Source organism: Rhinolophus sinicus, chromosome 15, assembly GCF_057876585.1.
Source record: "Rhinolophus sinicus isolate RSI-liver-muscle chromosome 15, RSI-T2T, whole genome shotgun sequence".
In the NCBI taxonomy this organism is placed as follows: Eukaryota; Metazoa; Chordata; class Mammalia; order Chiroptera; family Rhinolophidae; genus Rhinolophus; species Rhinolophus sinicus.
The window spans coordinates 133524435-133535656 of NC_142515.1; the positions used below are offsets into that span (position 1 = coordinate 133524435).

Here is an 11222-nt window from a genome sequence, read left to right on the forward strand (position 1 = left end):
ATGTACTTAATCTTTGTTAATGGAATGATTTAAATGAAATAATAACAGTAATTACCATCAATTAAGCATCTTATAAAACAGTGCTTCTCCTACACCCTCTTTTGATAAAAGTAAAAATACTAGAATCACTATTAATGTCATCTAGAATTTAAAATTAAATGCCATGGCCAAAATCAACACAATGGGACTAAGAACATGCATCTTAACACTTCTAGAGTCACTGCACTAACCTGCCCTGCAGTCTACAAACTATTTCTAATCTTCAGACCAACAGCAAAGTCTGTCGGCGGTCTGCATCTTACAGTAGAGCAGACAGGCCCAGGCAGCACATGGAAGTGGGAAATGAACGCTGAATGAACAACTCTAATATCCTTACTCTTCACCTTTACAGTGAAATATGTCTTTAGTCCCCTTCCTTGCTTTCTTCACTGGGGAAAAACACAGAATAAATGTATGAGAAAATATTTTAACTAGGAATGAGTTCACTAAATATTCCCACTGTGGTTCTGTGCCTGTCACAAGCATGGGACAGGGTTAGACTAGAGCCACGTCCTGTGCTCCGCCCCAGCCCACACCTGCCACGCTGAGCGTACGCAAGCTCCTCATCCGTGTGGCACTCTTGATCTACATTCCCAGGGGTGCTAAGATTAAATGAAACAATGTCTAAAAGCGTTTAGCACAGAGTCTGGCTAATAACAAATGCTCAATAAATACTAGCTGTAATTACTAGTATTCGTACCATGACGATACTATTTAACATTCACAAAAGGATTTAAAGAGACTTCTTATCAGTAAGCTAAAAATAGGGTAGACACATTAAAACATTAAAATACCTTAAGGCATTTGAGAAATAAACTCTCCAAACATTCTCCTTTGTCATCATATAAAATTGCCTGTATTAAAACAAAATAAATGTTAAAACAGACACAATGTAATTCTGCTTTTCTTAAACATCTTGAACAGCAAATCAAAGCTGCCTTACCCGTAACGCATGTGAGGAAAGCATGACCCACCTCATTAACGGGGGTCAGCAGTGCATCCCCCTTAATGTTCACTAACACCTGCCTCTTCCTGCAGAAAGCAAACGCATGCTCACAGCGGCTCAAAAACTCAGCCCCTCCTGGGAGCTGTGGGATGGAGCTGGGAAGCAGGCAAACTGCAGTGTGGGATGGCAGCGGGAGACAAGGCTAGTGAGGAGATTACGTAACAGGGAGCACAGGGGTCAGGGTGACGACCCGTGCTTGGAACACACCATCAGCCTGGGGACAAGACGACTGTCTGCGAGGTGTGTGACAGACGGGGGAAATAGGAGGCTGGGATGATTAGAATTTTCTGGCTTTCTCCTTGTGTCTCCAGCCATTTCACAACAGCTTCTCCACTAGCCCCTTACATGCTGCTGTTTCCATGACTTTGGAGTTTGGCAGTTCCTTAAAAGAGTAAACGTGGAGTGACCACATGGTCCAGCAGTTCCACTTTCAGGCAGACAGAGAAATGACCAACATGGCACACAAGTGTTCCTATCAGCATTATTCATACAGTTAAGAAGTGGAAACAACTAAAGCGTCTATCAATTGATGAATTGATAAATAAAGTGAGATAAATCCATACAATATTATTCAGCAACTAAGGGAACAAAGTGTTGGTAATGGTTCAACATGGACACACATGGCAAGCGCACTGAATGAAAGAAGTCACCCACAGAGTGCACATGCTGCAGCACCCACTCATGCAAACCTGCTGCGACAGCAAGTGGATTAGTGGTGCTTAGGGCTGCGGTTGCACACCGAGTAGGGACTCCAGGGGGTGTGGGATTTCTTTCTGGGGTGACAAAAGTGTCCTAAAATCACATTTTGGTGATTGCTGCAAAACTCTGTGAATATGCTAATACCCAGTGAATTATATACTTTTCATGGGTGAACTGAAAAGTGTGAATTGTATGTCAACAAAGCTGTTAAAAATCAGTGTTTCCACAAAAGAACAAGACAAACAAATGAAGAAACAAAAACTCATAGACACATACAGTAGTGGTTACCAGAGAGTGGGGGGAGGGGGTAGAAGAGGGTAAAAAGGATCAAATAAATGGTGATCGAAAGAAAAATAAAAGTCCGTGTTTCCAAGGGATCCGCCTTTCTTCCTCTGCTCCTTACACCATGACGCAGGAGCCCCCATACAAATCAGGCCAGGCCCCGCCTCCAAAGCACCCACCTAAGAACAGTACCCGGTGCCCAGTGGGGCCTCACCGCTCCCTCGCCGCAGCCTAACCCACCACACACACCTCCCTGAGCTCACTGGCCTGGTCTCCTCACCTTATGCCCATGAACTCAGGGATTTATCTGTTCCGGTCCCTGCTGAGTCCCTGACAACAGTGCACAACTCACAGCAGACGCTCAAAAATCTTTGTTGAATGAACAGCTCCAGTGTGGGAGCTTCGCGTGTCATCCGAAGGCCAGCACTCCTGGCCCACGCCAGGTGCCAACTCTCCTGAGGTCCAGCGAAGTTCAGGAAGTTCAAAACGGAACTCAGAATCTTCACGGTTCCCTCCAAATTCAGTTTCTTTTCTGAGATACGCTACCTAGGTGCCATGATCATAACGCAGAAACCTGAAACCCACTTCGGATTCTCCTCACCTTCCATATCTAAGACGCGAACAGTCTACCGTAGTTTCACAGTCCCTCTCTTCCCTCCGTTGTCACTGCGAACGCCTGTGGGGTCAGACCCCCAACATTTCACCTACATTACTCCTATAGCCTCCTTACTACGGCCGGCTTCCTAAACCCAAACCGACTTTCATCCCACAGGATCAAGTTCCCTGAGACCCCGCTGCCACAGTGAGTTTCTAAAATGGAAACGAGACGCTGTCAGCCTTCTGCTCCAAGTCTTTGCGGGCCTCCAGGAGGCGCTCCTGCCGCCCCAGAGCCCAGGAGCTGCCTTTCCCACAGGGCCCTTCCTTCCAGCCACTAGTGCCTGTAGTTCCCCAAAAGGTCCCCACTGCCTCCCACCTCCAAGTGGTAAGAGCTATGACACCATGTTAGCTCCCCACCCTCCAACCTATCAAACACTCAAGAGCACTCTTCATCTGGAAAGACTTCGGAGCCAGAGTCACATTTTGATATCCCTCCTTTGTAATCTCATAGAATCCTAAGCATATCTCTGGACATATTATAATCCTTCTGCTCTTAGATACAAATCAGATAAAAGTCCCTTGAAGACAACAGTCACCACTCAAGGCATGCTTACAGTGTGCCCGGTGCTGTAGACGGAGGTTTCTGTTTTCTCTTTTAACACTCAAGATGACTTTATGAAGCATGTTTTCCCCACTTACAAAGAAGGGACTAAGAGGCTTTGAGAGGCTAAACAATTTGCCAGATTACCCATCCACTCAGTGAGGAACCAGGACTGAAATGAAGTCTATTTGATACGCGCTGCTCTCTTACACAGCCTCCATGTCCTGGCCTGACTGTTCCCACTGCCTACCAGCAATATGTTTGCTGGGCGATCACTCAGGTGATGGAAGAGGAATAACCTTGACGGTAAGAATTAGGATAGAGAAAAGGCAGTACTACGTAGCAAGAGAAACTGAGTAAGCAGTGGCTTGGATTTGGAGAGAGGACACTATTTAGGATACAGTGATATTACTAATTCCCGAATCATGGAAAATCTCTGGGATTAACTTGAATTTATCTTGTTTTCCGATAACCTACCATTGTGAGGTGTGTAATGGATACACAATAAATGTATATTAATACAATAGTTGAAGATAAAGCTGGATAATATCATTAGTTTGACTTTTATGATTTTGTACCAGAAGACACAACGGATATGCAGGATCCAATCAGGTGCCTTTTTTTTTTGAGGGCGCAGCTCACAGCGGCCTATGTGGTAGTGTTATCAGCACCACGCTCTAACCAACTGAGCTATCTGGCCACCCCTCAGATGTCTTTTTAATATAAAACAAAATCTGTAAGACTTTGAAGATGTGTTCCTAACCAAATAGGAAGAATATGAAAAAAAAAATTACACAGAATTGCATCAAACAGTGACTGAATTTAGTTTAAGACAAGTGACTAAAAAAAAAAAAAGGATGGGGACAGGCATTGATATTCATCTATTCGAATCAGAAGAATTAAGATGATGACATGACTGACTCTGGGTGGTGAATACACAATGGGATTTATAGATAATGTAATACAGAATTGTACACCTGAAATCTATGTAATTTTACTAACAATTGTCACCCCAATAAATTAAAAAAAAAAAAAAGAAACACACCTACAAAAAAAATAAATAAATAAAACAGCTCATGAAGATCTCAATTAATAACAGCAACAAAACAACAGTGAAAAAATAAACACACATGGAAAAAAAAAAAAGATGATGACATGACTGGAACACAGAGACATCCACCCTGAGACCAACCCTCTCTATAGCCATGAACTCGGACGTGCAGCTGGACACAAGGCTCGATGTGCCATGATGACACTACTGCTGAGTGACTGCCTGCAGCCTCAGCCTCAAATCCAGCCCCAGGTCTGACTAGTGAGCTCAGCTCCCTGCACAGTCCAACTTATTCGGAGAGTAACATTCAAGGCTGAATAATGATAACGAATTAATTCAAACTAAAGAATCAGTCCTTTTGAATTAGGATCATGAATAAATTTTAATAATCAGACAATCGATGAGTTTTAAAGTATTTGTGTTTTTTAAAAATTCTATTCTGTTTTAAGAGGTAGTTGTAATGTTTTAGACAATTTACATTTTAAATGTATCTAACAGATTAGCTTTATGATTTGAATTTAAAATGTATAATTGAGAAATTCATTTTGGAGTGTGACTTGTTAATTGAAAGGAAGGGGTAGGTAAATTTTACTACTAGCTTTATGAACCATATTAGAATGCTTAAAAGGCTTTAAGATTAACTATGTTTGTTTACAATTTATTAGAATTACTAGAAGGATTTAAGTCCTCTGGAGGCTTTTGTTTGTTAGGGCAATGTAATGCTAAAGAAAGAAAATAAAATATATTAAATTTACAAATTTGATTTAAAATATTTAGGATTTTGTCAATAAACTGATTTAATAATATTAAAAGTATCTACCTTGTTCAACTCCACTGAAAGTGAAACTAAACTAAGTTTATAAATTTAATAGGATTTTTAAGTTGAACTTGAAGCTTCAGGAAAAGCTGGTTTTTCTTTTAATTTTGTTTTAGTAAGTTACATGTTAATTTGAAGGATAATAATAACATGCAGCCTTTCTACACTGAAAGCTCTGTTGTGCTAACTTCACAATGACAGATGTGCGGAATAAAGACAAAATGTGGAGACCCCTAAGTGCTAGGCCGCGGATGGTGGGCTTCGCTGAGAAGGCTCTAATATCACTGGTGTGTCAGCTCATCTGTAATAAAGGTGTTCTTTTAAATCAGCAATATTAAGAGAGATGGTAGAATGGCTGGGATACGGGTTCTGGAGCCAAAAGCCTAGATTCACGTGACTCACCTCTTGGGGGTGGGATCTGGGGACAAGCCACTGCACCTCTCGGTGCCTCCGTCTCATGTCAAAGATAAAAACAGAACCTAACAAGTCAGACAGTTGTGTGGGCTAAGTGCACACATTTAAAGATTACACCTGGCACATAGTAAGCACTTCGTAAGTTTAAAAAAAAAGAAGAAGTAGAAGAAAAAGGGGGTGTTGGGGCTGGGCGAATGGGTAAAGGGGATCAAAAGGTACAAACTTCTAGTTATAAAATAAATAAGTCATGAGGGTGTAATGTATAGTAATGGTGACATTAATCATACTGTGCGGCATATTTGAAAGTTGCTAAGAGAATAAATCTTAAAAGTCCTCATCATAAGAAAAAAATAGGAAAGTTTTGTGACTATGTATGGTGACAGATGTTAACTAGATATACTGTGGTGGCCATTTTACAATGTATACAAATATCAAATCATGATGTTGTACATGTGAAAACTAGTATCATGATATGTCAATAAAAACCATAAACAAACAAAGCAGACTGCCCTCCCAATACGTGAGTGGGCTCCATCCAACCAGTGGAAGGCCCGAAGAGAACCAAAAGGCAGAGACGGGTTTACGGATCTTACGTTTCTCTGTACGTCTCTACATGAGTAGGCAGGACTGAGTCCTGTGAAACGTTACAATTTGGGACGACAGTGAGCCCACAGAAGATTCTGAGAAGTGGCCAGAATGCAGCACCAGGAGCGTGTGATGTTGCAGAAGTCAAGTGGAGAAGAGGGGACGTGAAGAATGGAGGATGCAAGAGTGTAAAGATCACGAGAACTGACCAGAGGACAGCGAGATCTGGCAGACAGATAACAGGCGGGAAAGGAAACCCTGAAGGGCCATCACGTCTAGTACAGTGAGAGATCACCTCTAAATACTTCTCTCAAGACTGACAGGATCATGTCACAACCAAAATGACAGATTCAAGGAAAATCTGTAGAGAGAAAAGAAGAATTCTATGCACAATTTGAGAAATTGGCAGCTGTTCTAAAATGGTCTGTCAGCTCTCTGTGCCTTTTCACTATGAGCATGATTGTGTTAGAAATATATTTCAACAGGGAGTTGTCTCTGTAGAGTTATACTCTTATTACCTTTAAAGCAAAAATGTGCCCAAATTCCTCAAGTTTCAACAAAATTTAATTCAAAATCAAAACAAATAACATTTACTGAATTTTATAATGCACAAATTAATCGCTATGATGTGGGAATCATTCGGCAACTTGTTTTCACATCAAGTCAGCTTATGAACACACCTAACATTGTACCACCGACAAAGTTTTCTTCACACCCAATGAAGAGGTAAGAACCTAGCTCTTGGGTTCTGCTGTCAAGTGTTTTGCACTTACTTTGTTTCCTACGTGAGGGATCTTCAGAATTCCATCTTGCCACACTTTTGACTTCTTCATCTTTTGATGAGTATATAGCACCTTAATTTCCAACAGTACAAAGTAAAAAAAATGGTTTCCATTTATGCGTCTTAAATGTTAGATATTTTATACCCTTCTACAAACAAAATATATTTAAGACATCTTTTGGCAAAATAAAAGCACAGCTATCATAATAATGACCAAAAAATCAATTAAAAAAAGAAAGTGGGTAGTAAAAGGCAAGTGGGGGAGAAAGGAGAAGTCTAAGAACTGAAAAGTTAACTGAGTAACAAAAATGACTGAGCTTCTTAGTCATCAGTGCAGGAATGTGTGGGGTGACACAGTACTCGTGATGGGCAGTTCTCAAAGTGGCGTCCAGGGACTTGTGGAGGTCCCCAGGACTTTTTCAGGGGTCTGTGAGGTCAAAACGATTTTCACGACGTCATCTTCCTTTTCACTCTCACTGCTTCGGACAATTAGGGTAGAGTTATGTACAGGCAACATTGCAAGATTCAATTTCAAACCGAATCCAGAAGCAGATCTGAGAATTAAGTCAAATGCTAAAGGGATTTGAAAAAAATGTAGAGCAATGCTACTCTTTTCAACATGTTTTTTTTTGTTGTTATTGTTTTGGAAAATACATCTACATTAAAAATGTAATTTATTTTAAATGTAGCGGGTTGTTTTTTAATGAATTAATAAGCATTTAAAATTTTTCTGTTACAATTTCTACTATGAAACACATCAATAGATCTAAGCCCCACAATCAAAAATTCTTTGGGGTCCTCAATAATTTTTAAGGGTAAAAAAGAGTCCTAAGACCAAGCAATTTAAGAACCGTTGATCTAGACAGAAGAGACATGCCAGTTCTTCCAGAGAAAGAAATGATTTCCTGGTCCCCAGCCACCCACGAATTTGTTCTAAAGGACTTTGGATAACAAATGTGGATAGTAGACAAGAGACAGAGTTGCAAGATAAAATACAGGGCAATATTTGAGACACACACACATATACTAAAAATTTCTTCACTGTTTTACTTGAAATTCAAATTTAACTGAGTGTCCTGCTTTTAGGGTTTGTTTTGGGGGGGGGGGAGGTTTTTATTTATTGCAAAATCTGGCAACTCTAGCAACATTTATGAAATGTGGAAGAAGAGGGAGGAAAAGAGGAAATAAGACTTACGATAAACTCTTGGCTTTCCATCGTTTCTTCAGAAGTTATAAACCAGTCAGTCCAGAAAATAGTTAGCGGTTATTCAACTATTTATGTAACCTAAAATGAAAAGTGACAAAGAATATTCCACCCTGATGAAAAGAATCAGTATTAAATAAAAATTTCCCCACAACTCTTGACAGGAGAGTGGAATCTAAGAGTTCCAAGACTGTAACGACCAAGGGAAACACAGTGCAATCAAATTATCTGCCACTGAGGACACAAGAGTGACACCACATTGTGGAAAACAAATTTCCCCAGTAAAGAGAAAACTAAGTAAAATAGATAAATAATTAGTCTGCAAACATTTTTCTAGGTGAAAGAGCTTTGATTTGTGAAGTTTTCAGAATTGATATGGTCACCACAAGATGGCCCCCTTGCCTTTAAATTTTTTCCTTTTACATCTTAAAGTCAACATACCATGGTACCTAGTACCAATACACCTTGTAATACCGCTACAAGGGAAAAAAAGTCTTTTCAACATCGTTGCAATGAGTACTGTACTCTACACTATTGGATAACACTGTCATTGTGGGCAAATTTGAAAATCTAAACTCACTGATGGTAAATTGAAGAAGTAAATAGAGATGTGAAAGAAAAAAAATTTTTCCCTCAAAAGCTGTGGTTCTAAAGCAGGGGTGTCCAAATGTTTTTCACCAAGGGCCATATATGGTAAAATACACAAACAACCGGGCCACTCACTCGAGGTGAAGTACGTATTGCCTCACCTGGTTTATTTAAGTAAACTAAATCTATTTTTGGAATTTGCTGCGGGCCAATTAAAAATGGATTGCAGGCCACGGTTGGCCCGTGGGCCGCAGTTTGGATACCCCTGTTCTAAAGGTATGACAGCATGAGTTGGAAAGTAGTTAGAAATCAAATTCTTGGGTTCCAGCCTTGACCTATTAAATCAGAAAGTCTGGGGTGGGGACCCAGTCATTGTGGTTTAACAAGCCTTGCAGGTGATAGTGGTACATGCTTGAGTTTGAGCATGGACCCTGTAAGACCTTGGGGTGGGGGTCAATAGAGCAATAATTTGCAATTCTGGATTCAATTCCTCATTTATAGATATAAAATAGGCCACCTACATATTATTTATAAATTACGTATATGTATGTAGTCCTTACTATGTGCCAGACCAAAAAGCCAGACCTTACTATATGAGACAAAAAAGAAAATACTATTCCCAGTCTCAAGGAGTATTGAGAAGTGATGAACAGTAATTACAAATATGACAGGAATAAGCACAGGAGGGGCACCCAACTCGGCCTAGGGCATCAAACAAGGTTTCCCAAGGACATAATAGCTAAGCTTTAAGATGAAATAACCTCTAACCAAGGAGAGATGCCAGGAAAGGAATTTCCAAACAGGAATCGATACGGATCAAGGCCTGTGGAAGACACAGGAAGGCTGGATCAAGGAACACGGAGCAGTGCAGTCAGGGAGCCAGGTGTGAGGCAGTGCCAGCACAGACTGAAAAGGAGCAGTAAGAGGATTCTGAGGGCCTCCTGCGTGGGCGGAGTTGTGTGGACTTTCTGTGAGACAACAGGAAGCCATGGCAGGATTTTCAGGATAAAATGGCATCATATGACTTGGGATTTTACCAAGATCGCTCTGGCAGCCAGTGAGAGGAAAGACGGGGTGAGGGCTAGGCGAGTGAGACGAATACTTGCCATTTTATCTGTATGTGGACTCGAGATGATATGGTGTGGACAGCTCTTGGCACGTGGCAGTTGTTAATTAGACCTCTAACAACAGTTAGCAGTTATTCGGTGCAATTACATGCAGACATTGTTAAGGTGTTTAAATGCTCAGAACCTCATGGTGCAGATCATAGGTTTTACATTCATTTTACAAAAAGGAAACAGCTATAGAACAAGAAAGTAATTTGCCAAGATCGTAAAGTAAATAAATGGCAGATTCAGAATTCAAAGCCAAGTAGTCAAAGCTGGTGCTCACCCTCATAGATACTACATTATAAGACTGTTATATAGTACCTGCGATGCCAGGCGGGAACTAGACTAGACGCTTTACATATCATATTTGTCGGCCTCATAATCCTGAAGAGCAGGTATTTTCATCACAATTTATAGATTAGGAATACAGTATTTGCTAATTCAGGATTGCTTACAGGCTATTTAGGAATTGCAAGATAAATTCCCCCTTGTTTTCCTAAATTAGCTGTGAGATTTACAACTTAAAAGAAATTGAGAAGGTCCAAACTCTCATAAATGGTAAATCAGATTACAAGGATTAAACCTAAAAAAATGGCTGACTGGATTTTAAAATATTGAGAAGAGTCCTAACTTCATTAAACAGGACAAATGGATTTGGCCAACAGCATCATAAATTTAAGTGAAGTGCAAGGAGAAGCCGTTTTCTGAAAGTCGTCATCCATCCACACCTGTCAAACAATTCACGTGTTGACCCACCTCTACGGGGTGGAAGTTAAACGTGCAGAGACGTTTTTAAAGGGGTGAGGAGACCCCAGCCGGTCCGCGATCATCACGGAAGTGCAGACATACACGCCTACCTGCACAGCACACAAACATTGCTGTGCCGTTTATACCCTGATGTGTGAAATTCGGCCTCCTCACTAAAATACAGCCATTGCTCCGGGAAAGTACGACCAGATGTGTTTGGTCTTTTTGTTTTGGAACGAGCAGGATCTTTCGAATCCCTGAAAAGGTTCACAGGTTGAAACGTTTCAGAATCACAAACCCAATATGCCGCGAAGAAACCGTCCAAATAAGCAAAACAGGCCCACCTGTCATTTGCCAAGGTTCTCGTGACCACAGTTCTGTGTAGAAACGACAGCAGGCCTGACCCTCTGTCCGTCCTGAAAGCAACCGGCAAACCCCTCCCTGGTCTTCAAACGCCTGCGGGAACTGCAAAGCAGGGGCCGGGGACGGCGGAGAAGACGCGGCCCGACCACACCGCCGCCGGGAGTCGGAGCACGACGTGACGGTGACCGTCAGTCCCGGGCCCACAGCGTCTCACCGTCCGCTCCGGCGGAGCCGATCCCTTCGTCCCTCCGCCCGGAATCAGCGACGCCGCCTCCCGAAACCCGGGAATTAGCGCACTTCACCCAGCCATTACCAAAACTCACTCTCAAATTCTCCCGC

At 41.4% G+C, this 11222-nt stretch overlaps 1 protein-coding gene across 3 annotated transcripts in view; it reads right to left on the reverse strand.

Moving 5' to 3' along the window:
- Window positions 1–11203, reverse strand: part of ZGRF1 (zinc finger GRF-type containing 1) — a 61523-nt gene extending 50320 nt beyond the window's left edge. For 2 of the 3 annotated variants that reach the window (XM_074338577.2, XM_074338576.2), the window contains exons 1-4: window positions 10865–11203; window positions 8068–8157; window positions 6865–6945; window positions 834–893 (exon numbers count right to left, since the gene is read on the reverse strand). In XM_074338577.2, the coding sequence (XP_074194678.2) occupies window positions 834–893; window positions 6865–6945; window positions 8068–8088 (162 nt within the window). In that variant the 5' untranslated portion in view covers window positions 8089–8157; window positions 10865–11203. Of the gene's footprint in view, window positions 1–833; window positions 894–982; window positions 1258–6864; window positions 6946–8067; window positions 8158–10864 lie in introns of those variants that run through there. The other variant, XM_088792638.1, reaches the window with a different exon arrangement.
- Window positions 11204–11222: the final 19 nt, after the last annotated feature.